This window comes from Simochromis diagramma, unplaced genomic scaffold (assembly GCF_900408965.1).
Source record: "Simochromis diagramma unplaced genomic scaffold, fSimDia1.1 OVJJ01000304.1, whole genome shotgun sequence".
Lineage (NCBI taxonomy): Eukaryota > Metazoa > Chordata > Actinopteri > Cichliformes > Cichlidae > Simochromis > Simochromis diagramma.
This window is the reverse complement of record NW_024387030.1, coordinates 2,691,602-2,710,606: the sequence shown is the minus strand read 5'-3', so window position 1 is coordinate 2,710,606 and position 19,005 is coordinate 2,691,602. Positions and strand designations below refer to the sequence as shown.

The 19,005-nt window shown below is 37.8% G+C and overlaps 2 protein-coding genes across 8 annotated transcripts; one reads left to right on the top strand and one right to left on the bottom strand.

The window, feature by feature from the left end:
- Nucleotides 1–62: 62 nt before the first annotated feature.
- LOC120740311 (matrilin-3-like) lies at nucleotides 63–12,431 on the bottom strand. Of its 7 annotated transcripts, none has more exons than XM_040042578.1 (12): nucleotides 12,058–12,423; nucleotides 10,990–11,124; nucleotides 10,119–10,823; nucleotides 8,912–9,031; nucleotides 7,315–7,434; nucleotides 5,920–6,039; nucleotides 5,691–5,810; nucleotides 5,448–5,567; nucleotides 4,340–4,465; nucleotides 3,223–3,342; nucleotides 1,566–1,667; nucleotides 63–1,007 (listed from the first exon to the last, which is right to left on the bottom strand). In XM_040042578.1, exons 1-12 carry the CDS (start codon nucleotides 12,326–12,328, stop codon nucleotides 955–957), a joined length of 2,112 nt encoding a protein of 703 aa, XP_039898512.1. In that variant the 5' UTR covers nucleotides 12,329–12,423; the 3' UTR covers nucleotides 63–954. The 7 variants fall into 7 exon arrangements, with proteins under 7 accessions (XP_039898512.1, XP_039898515.1, XP_039898514.1 ...); XM_040042581.1 differs by having other exon boundaries at nucleotides 10,248–10,823; nucleotides 12,058–12,421; XM_040042580.1 differs by lacking the exon at nucleotides 5,448–5,567 and having other exon boundaries at nucleotides 12,058–12,426.
- Nucleotides 12,432–14,328: 1,897 nt separating this feature from the next.
- LOC120740313 (taste receptor type 1 member 1-like) lies at nucleotides 14,329–16,521 on the top strand. The gene is made up of 4 exons (XM_040042585.1): nucleotides 14,329–14,375; nucleotides 14,547–15,324; nucleotides 15,899–16,104; nucleotides 16,181–16,521. The coding sequence occupies exons 2-4, from the start codon at nucleotides 14,998–15,000 to the stop codon at nucleotides 16,263–16,265; spliced, it is 618 nt and encodes a 205-aa protein (XP_039898519.1). The 5' UTR covers nucleotides 14,329–14,375; nucleotides 14,547–14,997; the 3' UTR covers nucleotides 16,266–16,521.
- Nucleotides 16,522–19,005: the final 2,484 nt, after the last annotated feature.

Sequence of the window (19,005 nt, the reverse complement as noted above, 5' to 3'; positions counted from 1 at the left end):
GACAGTTAAAGTGAATGATAAATTTGTAAACAACACAATATAAGAAATTTTAAATCCTTTGTTTCAGAAAATTTATTTTTCATTTGCCACTAAATACCCTTTACAAAATCAATATACAGACAGTTAAGTACGAATATACATTATGTCATGCATATGGTCGTATTTTTAAACAGCACATGTATGTAGAGTAAGTCAGGTTTTTAAAACTTTTCACGAAAACAGACTTTCATGGCCAAGTGTGCAAAGTACTGGAAGAGTTGGTAATACTTAAACTCTTTGAACTACTTTCCATCTCCTTCAAACAAAATAGTAATTACTAATCACATTTGTGCAAGCAAAACAATAATTATAATCATAATAAAAAGGTTATCAAACGATCCAGGTATCAAAGGGAGGGGTATAATAAATCGTTGTGATGTAACATGCCATAAGCCTGTTGAATCAGCCTTCATTTTTGGTCTTTTTTAGAATGCTGCAATCTGACGGACAACTATAAAACTCTTGTTACATAAGAGATTAGCTTATATTTTTCTGCTATGGAGGCTTAGTGTTCTGCCAAGAGCTACACTGCACGGACATAGAAAAGCTCTCAAAGTAGCGTATGCACAATAGGAAAGTAATAGGCTGTCTACTCAATAAACAACAATTATAGAAGCAGAGATGTTTAGTTGACTACATGTTGATAAATAAGTTGTCATCCATATTTGAATAGGAACCCAGGTATATGTAAACATGTACACCAGTTTTACCTGACTTTACAGCAAGAAGTAAAAACAGATTGGGCAGCAAATTAAAAAAAATAATCATATTTAATATGACAAAAATCAAAACCACGCACACTTTCACTGAAATGTTAACATTCCAGTTTACAGATGTTTACAGGTTGACTCCCATGGGTCGTGAAGCTGGATGTAATGCATGCCCTGCACTTGTCCTCTGATGGTATTGATGCTCTTAATATTGCTGGTGGCTTTCAATCTGATTCACTTTGTCTGAGAGTTCATCGAGTGAGACACAGAGTCAAAGAAAAAGCAAGTTTTGACTTAACCTTGAAGTGACTGAGTGGGCTCTTTTGCATGGAAACATAATCCGTTTACATGAGAAGACAAAGTTTGTCCTGTTTTTATGAATTAACAACAAATCTTGTTCGAGATTTGAATACTCAGTTTCATGGGAGCAACATTAGCCTCCCTACTTTGTTTTGATTTGAAACACTGGGAGATCCTTGTGTCTTTGAGTAGAACTTTTGAGTAGAACTGATGGTACTGTTTTTTATCATTTCTGGAAGAACATCAAGATATGGTACCAATCACCAGTTAGTGGAACAAGGATATGGGACAGGTGTGTGAAATATATAAATGCTTTTTTAAAATTTATTCATTTGTGTTACTGAAACAATGAAATTTTGATTTAAAATGACGTATTTCTATAAAAAAATATATCAGGATATTTAATGCCCCTGCTCAGTTTTTTCAGTTGCTAAGATAGTTTGGCTCGGGCTGAGACACAAAGTAAAAACAGATATTTCTTTCATGCAGTTATCACATTTTTAAGAAAAAGGATATGCTTTCTGCTCAGCTCCTGAATGGTTGATTGTACTTTTTTCTGGAACACAATCTGAGCTTCACACATGCAGGCATCCTCTGTTATTTCACTCCTCATTTCCTCTGAAAGAGTAAAATAAAATTATTGAGACAGTCAAATGATATCACAGGTGTTTTTTCATGTCTTCTCAGCTCTCCACTTGTTTAAGGCTCAACAGCAGCAACCAACATGTTTTAAACCTTTCAAAGAATCAGTGCTCAATAAGTAAACGGTTTTAAAGATTAATAAATCTTATGAATCTTAGATGTTATTTTTAATAAAAAGAGTTGGTGGTTATTGATAAGATGATATGCATCAGAAGAACCAACATGATTTGTCCTTTGTGAGGGAGATCAGATCATAAACATGGATTTCATGACATATAATCAGTGCTTAAAGAAATACTATTCACATGTACAACATATATGTACTACAAATAGCAATGAAAAAAAAAAAGAAACAAGAAACAGTAATAACAGGTAATAACTCCAGTCAAAGATTTTTCTTTAGTTGGGCCAGAGTTCTCCATCACAAAATTTCCACTCCAGTTCCAGCATCTCATGTCATAATCTTTGCTGGACCAGCACATGTAATGCTTGCCACTGATCTTCGTTAGCTGTAGACTTTTCCACAAAATGAAGGATGCAAAATGAAAAAGACAAAACATTAATACATAGATATCATTGCAAAAAAAAGTAAACTTAAATGGGAAGATTCAGTATTATAGGCTTGACCATGTTCCCATGCAGATACAATGGAATTTATTTTATCTGTATTATAGACTGTATATAAAGGATGGCATGACATGTGCTGTTACTCATGGGTTTTGACTGCTGATGTTTGACTGTTTGTTTGCTTAGGGGGTTGAGTTTTTTCTTTTTTGTTTTTTGACAAATAAAGAAGGAGGGCTGAGTTATTGGCTAATGCCATTAAGCTTGGTTAGTAGTCTACATCCATAAACTGTACAGGTCTGTACATTTCAGATTTTTCTTTATTCGTTTGGTCTGCATCACAAAGCAAGTTATATCCTTTGTAGGTTAATTTAATTAAAATGCTCCAAAAGGCACCAACAGAACAAATACAGTCAACATGTTCAGTTCTATGACTCCAATTTGCCAGAGGTGAGCCTATCAAACACCAATAGGCCATCGCTATGACCAACAAACATGAACAGCATCAATGACCAGAATTAACTGTTGGTCAGATGGAGTCTATGTTGCCACTGCATTAGGTAAATTATCCATAAGGCATATAACAAATATCACTCATGGCAATGCTTATGTTAAATAGCAATGTCCTCCCTACCCTCAGGTAAAGTGGGTGCTCAGATAGATGTGGTAGAACCTGTGGGATTTCCAATCACTCAGACACCAGGGATCACTTAATAGGTATAAATGTTTGAGCTCATCCAGATTTTTACATACAAATTCCATTTAGGAAAATAGTGAAGCCTATAGACACTGTCAGAGAATATGACTGTAAATACAAATATAATACTGGCATCTCACCTTTGAGGGCTTACCGAAACCATGTGCCACATCTCTTAGTAAAACAATATTGCATATCCACCATATCAGTTGCACATTACAGAAAACCTAGGCTTGAAGATTTATGTTGACAAAAATGTAAAATTCTTACGGGAACATGTTTTCTGGTCTGTATTCAACACATATCCTTCTCGACACTTGCATGTGTAAGAAACACCGTTGTTGATACAAATATGCTGGCAGTCATGTCCCTGAGCGCAAGCATCTGAACCTGCAACAATATTAATTGACTTGGTTATTCTGTCAACCGCAGCTTTGTTCTCATTCTCATAATACGAGGCATGGCTTAAAAAGTTATCCACTCCCACTCAGTTGGAGAGAAATCCATTTAAATTTGGCTGACCTCCCCTGAAGATTATCTTCTTATGCACCTCTTGTCAAATGCCACTGTTAAGTTTCGGTCACTCCCGTTCTGACGACATGCCAGATTGAATTTGCACTTTCAAAACGAACCTCAAGTATGCACAGAGAGCAAACATCCAATTCTTTGTTAAACTGACCAGACTTTCATTTTGGGAATCATTACTGTTGATAAGAGCTGGCGCCTCTAAAACCTAGCTCTTATTAACAACAGCGGAGGGTCTGAAGTATCAAAACCTACAGGCTTCAGGTTAATAGTACAACCATGAGGACTTTTGTTATTTTTCTGGCATTCACAGGGACATTCACAATGCCTGCCATTGTGCCAGCATGTACCCATGCACATTGGATTAAGAAGAAGGAGCCAATTCTTGATCACCAAACAATTCTGCCAAATTAGTTCTCTGCAAATTTGTCCACTTCCTTAAAATGTTATTCGAGTTAAAGCATCTCATGCTGCTTCTAGGTGTGTTTTACAGGCACCATCCAACCAAGAGGTGATACTAGTGAAGGCCCTTACAGCATCTTGGTTGGCTTGAAACCTAACATATGTCACAGATGGGCTGGAGGCAGACCTGAGGTGCACAAGAAGATTACCTTAAAGCAGAAACTGTACAAATGTACATTCTTACGAGCTTTTTATGAGAGGTGTCACAGAACTTTTTGATGACACATTAACATTAGGTCCCCCTGAATCATTTTTCTAGCATTATATATCATGTATAATACTTTTGTTTTGTACCTTTCTTTCCAAGCTCCTTAGACTATAATACATTTGCTCCATAATTTCTTGAATCTTTATGGCATAACAAAATATTCTAAGAAATTTAGAAACAAATCTTTCTTACGTGAGCAAGTTTTCTGATCCACGTTCAGCACATATCCCACTCGACATTTGCAGATGTATGAATTCCCACTATTAACACATATGTGCTGGCAGTCATGTCCCTGGGCACACGCATCTGAACTGGAACCTGAAAAGAAACACTCACCCCCTCAGCACCTCATGATAAAACAAATGATCAGTTGTCTGTATAAAGAATACTTGGTTAGGCCTCAATCACAAAGGCCTAGATACCAGTCAGTAGCCCACTGCCAAACACCAGTTACTATGGAAAAATGTGTGTTATCCGGCCAATTGGCAAATATTTCCTGACTGTTGCCAGATGAAATAAGAAAAAAAGATTGTGCTGCACCAAAAACCTCTTTGTGATTTGCTAGCCAACTGCCATGGTTGCCCACAGTCTGCATGAAAGATTTTGACCTGTCTGCAAACACTCCCTGTTTACTCTCCAAATTGCAGTGAAATTAGAAAATGTTAAAATCTTACTTTGAAGGAAAACAGTCTTTATTTCAAGTTTGCATCAAATCACACATCTCTATCACTTGGTGAGCAGTTTAAGATTATTTGCGGACAAGTCAATTCAATTCAATTTTATTTATACAGCATCAAATCACAACAGGAGTCACCTCAAGTCTACTGGTGGTCACGGCAACTTGTAAGCAACTAGAGCAATCACTAAGAGGTTTTTGGTACAGCACCATATAACTCTTTGCAGCCTATTTAATACTAGAGACTACCAGCAACCTTCAGAAACCCCTCACCAACTCCTCACACGACACAGTTATCTCTAGTGAGTGGCATGTAGCAATCAGTTTCACAGTGACTGACAATCACTTGCAACTGATCAGGAATACACATTTTTTCACTTCTAACTGATGGTGTTCAGTCAGGGAAGCGCAGAGAGCTGTGTAACTCAAATCTCTTAAATCTTTCACTGAAAGAATAGAAGTAATTTCAGATCAGAACAATAGACCATGTTTACAAGAGATGATGAGTTTTGCTACACTAAAGATGAAAAACTACACTCTGGTGAAGTACAGGAGTTTTGTGGGCATGCTTTGAAATGCTGGATCACACCACAGATACCAAACAGACATACTGAAAAGTCTTACGTGAGCATGTTTTCTGGTCTGCATTCAAAACATATCCCACGTGACATTCACAGAGATACGAATCGTCACTGTGGACACAAATGTGCTGGCAATCATGTCCTTTTGCACAAAAGTCCAACCCTGTAAAGAAACAGCTCCACATCTGACTGACTTATACTGATGACACGATCCAATCCACTCCTATTGTTAAAAACTCTCCTTTAGTTTATGAAAAACAAACATATTGAGATTTAAGTTTCTTACGTGAGCATGTTTTCTGGTCTGGATTCAATGTGTATCCCATTTTACATTTGCACATGTATGAATCACCAGTGCTGAAACAAATGTGCTGGCAGTCATGTCCCTGGGGACATGTATCTGAACCTGGAAGAAAAAAACTTTAACATCTACCTGGTTCAGTCACAGAGTTCAACAAAGCAGACTCTGAAGCAAAACCAAGACACATCTGAATTGTAAGGATCCAGGTTCTCACGTGAGCATGTTTTCTTATCTGGATTCAATACATATCCCACTCGACATTTGCAGATGTATGAGTCATCACTGTTAACACAAGTGTGCTGGCAATCATGACCGTGGGCACATGGATCAGAACCTGAAAAGAGACCACACGTGATGTGATGTTTTATATAATCAGAGCTAAGCTTTGGCCTTTTGGTGACTGGCAATTTTGCCTTTTAGAGTTAATGTTAAAAGACCAAAACAGAATAGTTTTTTAATTATTATAGCTCAGTAAACAATACATGAGAATATTAGCTTTATGCAGTCCTTGCCAAAGTGAGTTAAAAATATTTTACCCTTTGGTCTGTCAGTTCCTGTCTACCAAACTTGCTGCCATTAAAAATAATAACAACAAACAACCTCATCCTTATTCTGGGAGCATGAAAAACAAAATTTCTTGATCACAAAGGCCCATTATATAAAATTTATTCTTACGTAAACATGTTTTTTGATCTGAATTTAACATATATTCCTCATGACATATGCAGAGGTATGGATCATTATCACTGGCACAAATATGTTTGCACTCATGATTCTGGTCACATATCACAAATCTGAAAAGAGTCACTTGTACAGTTGCTTGTATCTTTAGCCCCTGAACGTTATTATGGGTCAGTATTTTATAAATAAATGTTAAATTAAGCTGGCACTCCCAGCTTAATGTCTTCATCTGGCCTTCCCTACATAAACTGAGCGACGTGCATATGGAGAATTGCGATTAAATTCATGTGCTTACATCTTCTCGTAACTTTGTGTGTGTGTGTGGGGGGGTGAAGATCTCTGTCTAAATAAATAAATCTGGGTAAATTCCCAGATGCAAGATAATTCTTAATTTTATTGGGGGGGGTTATATTGGTTGGGTCTGATTATTGGGGGGGGGGGGGGGGGGGGGGGGGCATAACCCACCTAACCCCTGGCATGCATCTGCATGTTTTCTGGTCTGCATTCAACATTAACCCATCTTGATACATACCAAGGCAAGAATCTCTATTGACAGCAGCAGTTCCTGAACTTGTTGTGGCGCTTATTACAGGCGCTGTCATGTGCTCGATGCCTTAGCTTGAAGTCTCCCTTAAACTGTTTGCTCTGTGATTTGACCACAGATCTCAATCAAATGAGAGGAAACATCAGTTCTTATGTGTGCTTCTCCTTAGTACTGGTTTCTAATATTCACCTGACAGGCCAAAGTCTGAAGGTCGGGATAGATTTTACTTACTTCCAGACCATGTTAAATACAATGTGCTGAAAGGTTAAGGTGAGTTTTTTTAATGTCCAAACCCAAAAATCAAACTCAGCACAATTAACAACATTATTAATAAATATGAATTCTCAAAAGCAAATCAATTGATAAAAAAAATCATATACTTACGTGAGCATGTTTTCTGGTCCGCATTCAGTACATATCCAACTCGACACTTGCAGGTGTACGAGTCATCACTGTTGATACAAATGTGTTGGCAGTCATTTCCCCGGGCACATGGATCTGAACCTGGAAAGAAACACGCATTCACGTTTGAGTGAAAGAGTTTTCAGTTTACAAATAACAGCTAAGAAGGCTTTTCTGCACCCATTAGAGTTTGTGCCGCTCATTAATGCAGGCTTTCACCATGCCCTGCTTATTTAATTTGTTCTGAATAGTGTTTGTCCTAATCTATTTAGAGCAACCCAAAACATTAGTAACAAGAGTTGGTATGCAGTGTGTGTGTCTTCAGAACAAAGTGCCCAAACCAGCTAATGTTCAAAAGGAGTTTCACAACATGTGAAATTTTGAAATAAGTTTTCCTTTCTTATCCAGATTACAGTTTAAAAATATAAGTTTTAGTTGTGTCTACTACTGTGGTAGATGGGACGCATACAGCCAAAATCCAAATTTCATATGGTTAAAAAAATATTATTTCATACATCTATCCATTTTGCTTGCTACTTATCCGCCTTAGTGTAGATGGGTGGGCTTTAACCTGGGAAGTATACCTGGGACGGATCAGCTTTAATGAACCATCCATTTACAAAACAGATGAACAGCTCAAGATGTTTTCGAAAAGTATTTGCAATTTTCCACAATCATCCAAAATTAATGCAATAAAGCATATAAATCCATCTACTTTGTCAGTAACAAAGCTCTAAAACCGACCTCTTGACTTGGATAAAATTAACAGTTCCTTAAAATGATCCATTCTTAATGACTGTTAGCACAACACAAATGCTTCCTGCACCTCCTTCTCTGCAATTTTCAGTTTTAATATCATTCAATATAAAATAAATCAAATCTGAAATAAAGTTTCAACCTACCCCCCTTAGAATCATCTTATTTTATAGGAACTTTTTTCCAAATTCCTTGTAATGTGAGCACCCAGATGGGCCTGGATCAAAGAGAGTCTCGGGATCAGTGGATGATCCAAGTATGAGCCAGCAGATGAGTACACTGTACTAAGCACAATAGTCATGGATGTTCTGCTCTCAAGTTTAGTAAATATGAGTTTATATATACTCCCAATGCCTCTGTTCATGCACAGGAAGAATATGAAAGTGAGGCAGATAAATTCTTAAAGTATATAAAGTATAATTCACATTGTCACTGCAGATGACTTTTGTTTGGTATGTTCTTCAAATATCATCATATTTGAGGCAGTTGGATTTATTGTGATTATATTTAAAGGTTATACAAAGAAACTACAGCTAGACAATGAGCCTGGTAAATATAGAAAAATAGGAAAGAATATAGGTAAAAAATTAGATCTTTCATATACTATAACGTGGTTTGACCAGTTAGTTACCCATACCACATGGTTATAATGCCCTTGAAAGTTTACAAAAAATGCCTTTTCTTAAATCTTTCCACATTGGATTATAAGAAAACAAATCAAACATCCAGGTCACCAATGCATGTTTCTGTTGGGGGGATGGTAAAAAAAGAAAAAAGGTTAAACAATGGATATAAATGTGAAGAAAAACATAAAGACTCTTACGTGAGCATGTTTTCTTGTCCAGGTTAAGGATGTAGCCCGGGCGACACTTACAGTTGTAAGAGTCGCCACTGTTGACACAAATATGCTGGCAGTTGTGTCCCTGAGCACATGGCTCCAAACCTGAAAAGAAACACTCCAGTGTCTGATTGGCTTAGGTCTAGTGATTCATTGAAATTAATTATTTTGTGTTGTGCATCTATGTTAGTACGCTGCAAGTATGCTTCTAGCAATCTGCATCATGCAAATTAGATTCATCTCTGTGCTTCAGCTACAGTGATGTTATAGCAAAGAGTTATTTGTGAAGAAAGAGGTGTTTTTAAATGTAAGTTTCCAGAACTTAAAAAAAAAGACAATTCCATGCAGTACAAGTCAAACAGATAAAATCCAAACACAAATCCTATTGGAGGTTACGTCACTGCAATGAATGGATAAGTTGCAGCGAAACACAGAGATCTGTTGAATCCAATCTTCATGTTCAAGTTATTCTTTAGGACCAAACGTTGTACTTTGCATATTAAAAGCATGTTAAAAGTCTTGCAAAGTTTGACATAATGTATAATGGTGCATGGCTAGCATAAGAAACAGACTTTGTTAGTTTGTGTGGAACCACAATTTGGAAGGAGAAACTAAGCCTGGCATTTTTATATCAACTGTTTTTTTAACTGAAAAATCTTGAAATTTCCACTTAAAATAATTTTACTCAAATAAAATATTTTACTTTTTATGATACGTGGCTATTAATTTCATGTGAGAGGCTGCGAAGGCCATAATTGGAGAGCACCTGAGCAGGACTGCAGGTAACTAAGCAAGGCACATGTCATGAGGCGCAAACTGCAATGCGGCACGTGAAGCGGAGCACGCTCTCTGTGAAAATAAAGACAGCATCATATCAGGTTTCAACCATTTTAAGGTATCAAAGTACTTCGAGTTTCCTCCAAGTCAGCAGATCAACCAGTGACAGGAGGTTGGTCTTCTCTTTCAAGTTGGTTGGTATAACTTGTGCGTGTTTAATTCCGGCAACATCAACTCCATTCTTACTTTCTCTCCATCCGAATGGCTATAGTTATTGATCCCCTTTTTGGAGGTAAATCACTAGTTACCTTGTCCTTGTTCTAAAGAAGAGGACTGTAACTTTAGAATGGAGATTCCCTCTATGGTGCTGCCCATACAATCACAGCTGAATAAAAGAAGGATGGCTCTGACGTACCGTTGTTTCCTTTATCATCATGCTCATTTATTCTGTTACCCTCCTTCCTGCTATCTAGGCTGTAATCATCACTTCCAGGATCTACACGTTTATCCTCACTCCCATCATCATCATCATCTTCATCCTTACCACACAAAGTTTCCCTAAATTTTGAAGTGAGCTTCTCTATGACACCATAAGTCTCCACATAGAAGACATGGTCATCATAAGGTTGGCTGGCCATGAGTCGGAGAGACGCCACATCAGCTCTGTCTACTCCCACAGCGTAGATCTCGATTCCTGCTGCTCGTGCTGATGCTGACACTTCCTCCACCTTGTCCTGGGGCCTCCCATCTGTCACTATGATGGCCACCTTGGCGATGCTTGCAGAGCCAGCTCGGGCTCCTGCCTCCATGGTGAAAGCTTTGTCCATGGCCGTCTTAATGGCCATCCCTGTCATGGTGCCTGAAGCAAGGGGCTCAACACGGGCCAGTGCCTGCTTCACATGGGACTTGTCAGAATATGTGTTCAGCAGAAACTCGATTTGCACGGTGCTGGCATAATTGACGAGGCCTACTCGAGTGGCATCAGAGCCAATGGTCAAACTGTCCACCATGTCCACCAGGAACTCCTTGGCTTTTTCAAACTCAGCAGGACGTACACTGCGGGAGCTGTCAATGATGAAAACCAGATCTATTGGTCGATTTCTGCAGTTGGTTCTTGTTGCTTTAAGAAAAAGAATTGCATGTTTTTGTGGTTTTTAATGAAAATCAGTTTATCTTAAGACAAGCACTGCAACAGTTACTGCAAAGTTTTATTTTCAGTCACAAATCAAAACTCATATTCTAGAAATTAAAGGGAAAACAGATTTATTAATGTTTCAGTTTAGTACCTGCATTAGTTCTGATGGATCCTCTGGAGTCTCCAGCAGGCTTCCAGGATCCAAGCGGTGCAGCTTTGTCTTGCAGCGGTGAAAGCAGCTTTGGACTTTTTTGTAGTGGCTGAGACGTGGAATATGTGCCAGCATCTTTGCCAAGCAACAAAGAAAAGTTAAGAGGGAAAAGAATTAAAGCTCTGGCTGCTTTAATTTAGTGCAAAAAGAGAAGAAAAAGCAACGAAACACCAGTCATGCTAAAAATAATTTTCGATGACCTTTTTCTATAAATGATTCTAGAAACGTACAATTTAAGTAGGTAATGAATCTGAGCAAGTCTGAGCAGTTAACCAGTAACTGAAGGGATAAGCAGAATTATAAATTAGTAGAATAGATAAGTGATGATTAATTCGTTAAAACAACTCAGTAAATATATGCCAAAGAGATTAAACCGTTAGCTAATAGTATGTAATAAAAATAAGCGAGTGACAAACAGTGCAGCTAACTGAAACTATGACTGAAGTGAAATTGTGAGTAGAAAAAAAAAAGGTATGGCAGTACAGGTAGACAGTTACAAACTAGTTACAAATGAGTTAAACAGTAGATTACCATTTAATAGAAGAAAGGCGTGTTAACCGATAAACTGTTAAACTATACAGAAAAAAAGTTGTTAAACATAAAAGATAAACAAAACAAAGTCGTTTCTTGAACGTAAAATTATTTATTATTATCAAAATATAATGGATAAGCAAAGAAACTGTTAGTTTGTCAAGATAATTAGACAAACAACAGATTGTTAGTAGTAACAAAAAGATTGCTTGCTTTAAAAAAGTTTTTTGGACATATATTTTAAGCACTATTTAAATTCACTTTAGTTTCAAAAGTCACCTACATAAAAAGTAGAATAAAGAAACTATTAAGTTTCAAAAAGTAATCAGTTACAACAAAGTTAATAAATTATCTACTGTTATTGTGAATTTATATTATAAAGAAATATATACAAAGTGAGAGCAAAGGACCATTGCACACTGCGTCCACAGCAGGTGGATGGATATCACGTCCTTCCTGTAAGGTAGTTGTTGGTACCTGCTCGCGCCTTCCGCTGCTCCTGGACTCCTCGGACGGTAAAATCATCCGCCTGGTGCTGGTGAAATTTTTCGTCATTTAGTGCTTCGTCGGAGGTTTGGACAGTAGATCTGTTATCGTCGAGGCGCCCATAGAACTTCGGGGGGACCTGCGGGGACACTCGTGGAATTGGGGGCGTAATGTGCGACCGGGGCTGTGAGAAAGTGCCTAAAGATCCCGGTGCCAGGACAACGCCGACAACGCAGACCAGTCCCCACATTAATGAAGCCATGTCTGTTTCCTGCGGTCCTCCTCAGGGTGCCCTCTGGGTGTCCGGTGTCCGCTGCTACAGCTGGATGTAACCTCTTTATATGATCTGCTCCACGGCCCATAGGGCGTGGGGAACCGGAGGCCCAATCCATATAGGAGGGCGGTTTCAAAGCAAAAGCTGCTCTTAGTTTCCTGTAACAGTGCAGTGGGACATAACGTGACAAAATAAAATAATCCTACTAATTAATTAATTACATATAAATGTGGGAAATATATGAAAATGCATAGAATATTATAAATATTATTTTGAGAAATACCAAAGAAGAAAATAAAAAAATACAGATTAGGCGTTTGTATAATGTATAATATCATTCTTACTTCTTTTGACTTAAGGAATTTGATTTGAGTTCGATAGCTTAATCCTCACATCTTTCACCGAGTTGATCAGGTGCCACGATCCTCACTTTCAATACTGAATGTAACAGAAACAGTTTTTGCAACATCATTGAAACAGCGCTCTAGCTATAGTGAATGATAGCATTTCTAGTGATTGATTTCATTAAAAGTAAAAATGATTGTACTATTAGGCATTTAATTCTCAATGAGGGTTGTTATATGAAACATGCTGCCCTCTCATGGGTTGCTGTGAAAACTGCACCACATGTTTGGATCAGTAATGTAGTCTTTCAATTAAAAAAAACTTGAAACCTAATACCTTTGGATTACTTAGAATTTGAGCTCTGCATATGTTTTTTCCTCTTCTCAAAATATCTTGGATGCAAATCAAATGCATTTTGCATCTCCAGCAATTACAGACACAAAAGCAAATTAGTTCCACAGAAAAATAACTGTTTGCAACAGGTGATATTTAAAAGAAAAAAAAAAGTGTCCTGCCAATTCTCCAGAATAGCTTTAATGAGCCTTGGCACAGATTTTCTGAATCTCTGAGAATCTAATGGAGGAATGAAAACCATTCTTCTGAGCAATATTCCCCTGTTTAGTGCTTTTGTGATGGTGATGGTAGAAAGAAATGTCTAACACATCAATCTGCATTGTCATCCTGAAGAAACCCAATCCCATAACAGTGATCACTCAGATATACTGTGTCATCTTTTGCATAAACCTTTTTGATTGGAGAACAGGTGGATGCAAACCATGCAAACAAAAGATCTCTCACAGGGAAACAACAACCCCTCACTGTGCAAAGTAACAGGTTAGGCTTTTCCTTTAAATTGTCATGCACCAGCTTAGTCATAGATATAGATCCCACATCGATATTTAAAGTAAATAAAAAAAATAATACAATGTAAGTGTTACAATCATAATATTGCACTGTTTCATGGACAGGATGTGCTTCAGAAGTCATAAACCAGGTTAGACATTGGTTACGACAAGCACTGCATTAACCAGATGCTGTCAAATATCTTGATACTAGCATACATAGATGCATACAGATGCTGACTCATTGTGACTAGGACTGGGTATCGTCACTGATTTCTGTAATCGATTTGATTCCAATTCAGAAGGCCCCAATTTAATCCGATCCCTGAATCAATTCGATTGTAATTTTGCCTCAGACAGTCAGAAATATTATTATTCTGATCATTTCTCAGTACTGACACTTGTTAGACTTCATCAGAGATATAAACATCACAGCAGATTGTTTCAAAGTAACTGAAGATAAAACACAGAAAAAAATGAAGGAGGTTTTCTTGGCCTGGCGTTTTGTAGCAGATAACCCCCTTAAAATATTCTGCAGGAGAACCAAATATAAGAAAACCATGAACCAACATATGAACATTACCTGATGCTGCTGCAGTGAAGCAGATCAAAGTTACAGAGGTTTTATTATAGACACAGCTAAGGGTTTTGCAGATTGGCAGAATTTTAAAAAGTTTAAATTTATTCCGTATTGTACAGCAGAAATGAGGCTTTCTTTTCGGATTCCATTTTTGAAAAAAACTAAACAAATGAGCGGATGACAGCACTGTAAACAACGGTAGACTGATGCATAATAAGCAATATCGATAGCTGTAGCAAGAATTGTTGCTCTGTCATCAGTTGCCCAGGTTTGTTTTCTATTCATTTGATACTGTCCTACAAAGCTCAGTTAGAAACACAAAGAGACATTAATAATAATAAGGACCAGTAGAAATGTAATGATTTTGGCAACTAAATCTTTAGATTGTATATCTGTTGAAACTGATGTATTGCAATATATCTTTATGTCTGTTTAACAGATTAGTTATGCATCCACAAGTGAGCTGCTGAGCAGCAAGTTCAAGTTTCCCACTTTTCTGCGAACCGTGCCTAGTGACAAATATCAGACAAGAGGTATTATTGAGCTGGTGAAGATATTCCATTGGAAAACAGTGATTATTGTGGGAAGTGATGATGAGTATGGATTGTTTGGCAGTGATAGCCTTGAAGATACCTTCAGCCAAGACACAAACATCTGTGTTGAATTTGTTCACATCTTGTCCGCTGATTTTATGACAAACAATAATAGCATGGACTCAAACTGAGCTGAATGAACTACTGGAAAAAATTCAAAACTCTTCTGCTGAGGCCATCATCATCTTCACAAAGGAGACTAATGCAGAAATCATCCTGGAAGCAGCTATTAAACACAGAGTCAACAGAACGTGGATTGCAAGTGATGCATGGTCCAGCTCTCCAAAGATCTCTGCAATGTCAGGCATCAAACTGGCAGGAGAAGTTTTTGGGTTCACATATAAGCAGAAAGAGGTGCCTGGCTTTAAAGACCATGTCATGTCGATGTTTAATGGAACTGAAAACGCCCTTCTCGAAGATTATCTGACGCAGAATCCACTTTGTTCAAATCAGTCTGAAGAAGAAAGACAATGTCTGAAACAGAGTTTCTTGGCTTCTTACATCGACCAGGATGAATCTTATGGTATCTATATAGCAGTTCGAGTCATTGCTGAAGGGCTCAGACGCTTGCTGAAGTGTGGCCGCCACCAGTGTGAACATAGCCCCAAATTCACAGCCTCAGAGGTACAGTAAAGATAGCTTGTTGATTATCAATTGTTTGTCTTTGACAAATCATTTTTATACATTTGTCCCTAAAAAGGATTATATAATAAATTTGCTTGATTTTCAAGAGTATCTGGTATCTGCAAAAAAATAAGGATAAATAAAATCAGTCTCCCACTTGTTGGGGAGAAGAGAGTGAGAAGTTTAGCAGCAAACCTCTATAAAGTACAATTAACCAACTGCTAACAGGTGTGTTGCCTCCTGAACCCCACCCCCACTCTCCCTATCACATACAAAAAACCAGGAAGACAACTACACAAGCATATCCCTGTATAGAAACGTATGCAATATATTTTTCAAAGAGCACCCTTAAATTTGTCATCACATTCATGGCTTTAAATGGTTTGAAACTCGCTGCTGATCATTTTTTAATGTCCTGAGATTTTGGGAACTTAACTTCTTGCCAGAAGTTACCAATATTTCTGTTATTTCTGCAGAACCTTTTCCTACTAACAGTAAAACAAGAAACTGTTTCAAACTTTATATTTTAGTTTGTAGAAAAGTTTGGTTGATTTACAATGTTTTATCTCTACAGTTTCTCTCAGAAATCCAGAGAGTCAACTTTAATGTGAGCACCACACACGTATCCTTCAATAGTGATGGAGATCCTAGGATGGGATATGATATCGTATACTGGAACATGTCTGAATTCAAACAGGGTGCAAAAATAGAAACTATTGGGAAATACAGTCCAGATGGAAAAATTAAAATCCCATTATATCTTTTCAAAGACCTGACACGGTGAGAGGACAACTAACATGAATTTATTTCCCAACATAATTTATATCATGTAGTAATGCAATTGTTTCCTTTTAAGGTGTCCGCTTACAACTGCTCAAACCTGTGGAGCAGGATACGAGTTTCAGAGGGGAAGTGTTGTCAACGTTGTGTTGCATGTGTGATTGGAGAGTTTTCCCCTGGAAAAGGTATGATGATGATTATGCTGTGCTTAATAATCCTATATAGTCACATCAATGCAAAGTTATGATACTTATTTGCAAGAATTACATAACATCATTCTCACAGTAAAGTAATAATGTCTGCTGACTTTTGAATAGTTTATTACCATTTGGACACTGGTTTTATTAACATCTGAGCAATAAACCTTTGAAATTCAGTTTTGCCACATAAACCAGCTCAAACACAAGACACAGAAACTAAAACAAAGATAAAGGTACTTCTAAAAAAACAGATTTGCATGTAAACATTGTTATTGCTCTTTTAAAAAAAAATCAAATAACAATTATAAAGTTGATTATTACCATAAAGTACTATAGTGCTTTTATTAAAGCGATCGTAGCTCAAGAGTTGGCAGTTTGTCTTGTAATCGGAAGGTTGCCGGTTCGAGCCCCGGCTTGGACAGTCTCGGTTCTTGTGTCCTTGGGCAAGACACTTCACCGTACGGCCTACTGGCGATGGCCAGAGGGGCCGATGGTGCGATATGGCAGCCTCACTTCTGTCGGTCTGCCCCAGGGCAGCTGCGGCTACAACTGTAGCTTGCCTCCACCAGTATGTGAATGTGAGAGTGAATGAATAGTGGAATTGTAAAGTGCTTTAACGGTCTTGAAAAGCGCTATATAAATGCAGTCCATTATTAAAGCAAGTCCATCCTCTTTAGATTATGTATATTTGTTATAAACGTGACCTCATTTCCATAAATATCCTATATCAGTTTTTACATTAATTTGCAAATATTTTCAAATATTACTCTCACACTTCTGCTCTGTAATCAGATATTACAGTTAAACTTCCATGTTTAAAACCAAGTTGTCTACATTTAGGCTTTTGCATGTTGAATAAGAAAATATTTTCTCTTTCTTCATGTTTTTTAATATTATTTGTGTTTCTCTGTGCAGGTTCAAGGTGTAAAGGCAATATTCGTCTAAAAAGTTGGATCGGTCTTTGAACAAAACAGTTGATCTTCTCCCGTGGTCCAATCCTTTCTCGATCATCCTCTATTCTCTGGCAGCCACTGGGATCATTGTTACTGTTGTGTTTGCTGTTCTGTTTGCAATCAATCTTGGAACTCCCGCTGTCCCTGCTGGCTGGCTTCTGCCTTACGTTCACTTTCATTGACAAACCTACTCAGAACTTAAACTGCGTAGGTTTGCCGCTCTTTGGTATAGTCTTTACCCTCTGCATCTCTTGCATTCTGGCCAACTTGTTTCAAATCTTGTTGGGCTTCAACTTTGATCTGACGATTGGGCCCTGGATAAAGAAGCTAAATCAACCACTGGTGCTTGTGACTGTTGTCTCTGGGATCCAGGTGGCCGTATCAGTGTCATGGCTGATCTTCAACCCACCCACTCCTCAAGGGATCCAAGTGGGCAAAACTATTCTGCACCAGTGTGAGATGACGTCCTTTGGGTACTTTTCAGCCATGTTAGTCTACAATGGTTGCTTGGGCCTTACTTGTTTCCTTTTTGCATTCAAAGGTAGACAGCTGCCAGATTTGTATAAAAATGCTTCTTTAATCACTATCAGTATGATGCTGTTCATGGTTATCTGGATTATCTTCCTCCCACTTTATCTCACCATGTCAGGGAAGTACAAACCAGCAATAGAAGGTGCAGCAATCCTTACTTCCTGCTTCAGCATCCTCTTCAGTCACTTGGCTCCCAAGTGTTTTATTACCTTGTTCAGGAAAGAGCTTAACCAAGAGAGCGCCATCACTGAGTACATTTGGAAGCATTATGAGCGGAAGGGTTTACCTGTGATTGGCACACAACACTGATTTGCAAAGAAATAAATCTTGGGTTCACGTGAGATTCCCTGGCAGTTTATGGGAAGACTGTCTGTTCACCTCATTGGCTAATGAGTTGCCGCAAGGGCAATATACCCCGTTTTAACCTTTCTGACTCCCGGGTGGACTGAAGCGTATCTCATCTCTAAGTAGGCAAAGAGGCTGAGTACACCCAGAACAACCAGACTCTAAGGGTAATTATACAACTTGAAGTCTCTTTGCAAGTATGAGTCACCCCCCGTGGTGAACCGTCTTTCACTCAAAGAGCCCACCTCACAATGCAAACTTTAAGCCCTAATAAGAAGAAACAGGTGATGTGCAAATTAGCTTTGGTTATCATAACTAAATCCAATTTTTTTTCACATCTTGTAAAGATGTAAAGAGCCTCTGTCAATATATTCACTATTCCTTCTTCTTTGTTCAAACCATCTCAGCCTTGCCTTTCTTACTTTGTTTCAATGTGAGCTGTCCCACTGATGTAGTCAATTCTAAGTGGTACAAGCAGAAAGAGATACAGTTTTTGTAGCTTACTGTTTGGGTAGGTGAGGATTCTTTCATGTCTTGAACATCCAGCTTTGTCTTGTTTTTTCAGAAATAGTTTACTACGATATTTCACTAAATGCCTGTAAACTGTAAATTAAGAAAACTAAGAATTTTTTTTGTTAAATTAACCTCTAGCTAATAAGAGAATGAAAATCCAACAGGAATATGTTGATGTAAGTCAAGTTAGGAGACATCTGGGTGGAAGGCTGTGAAAGCTACCTCAGATGATCTCAGTGCTTTATCGCCATTTCTATCTGGTGTGATCTATTTTATGGTTTGTGTTTTAGTGGTTGATGTTTATTAAACTGTATTTTATTCAAATATACCTCTTTTTTTAGACTGGTCCTTTCACATAA

What these genes read in the sequence shown, in the direction of transcription:
- LOC120740311 (XM_040042578.1), bottom strand. Translation starts at nt 12,328, where the DNA reads ATGGCTTCATTAATGTGGGGACTGGTCTGCGTTGTCGGCGTTGTCCTG. An exon ending in GCAGCGGAAGGCGCGAGCAG is followed by an intron (nt 11,125 to 12,057) that starts GTACCAACAACT and finishes TGCTTGGCAAAG; the next exon opens with ATGCTGGCACATATTCCACG. An exon ending in GGACAAGAAAACATGCTCAC is followed by an intron (nt 7,435 to 8,911) that starts GTAAGAGTCTTT and finishes GTTTCTTTCCAG; the next exon opens with GTTCAGATCCATGTGCCCGG.
- LOC120740313 (XM_040042585.1), top strand. Translation starts at nt 14,998, where the DNA reads ATGTCAGGCATCAAACTGGCAGGAGAAGTTTTTGGGTTCACATATAAG. An exon ending in CCAAATTCACAGCCTCAGAG is followed by an intron (nt 15,325 to 15,898) that starts GTACAGTAAAGA and finishes TTATCTCTACAG; the next exon opens with TTTCTCTCAGAAATCCAGAG. An exon ending in CTTTTCAAAGACCTGACACG is followed by an intron (nt 16,105 to 16,180) that starts GTGAGAGGACAA and finishes TTTCCTTTTAAG; the next exon opens with GTGTCCGCTTACAACTGCTC.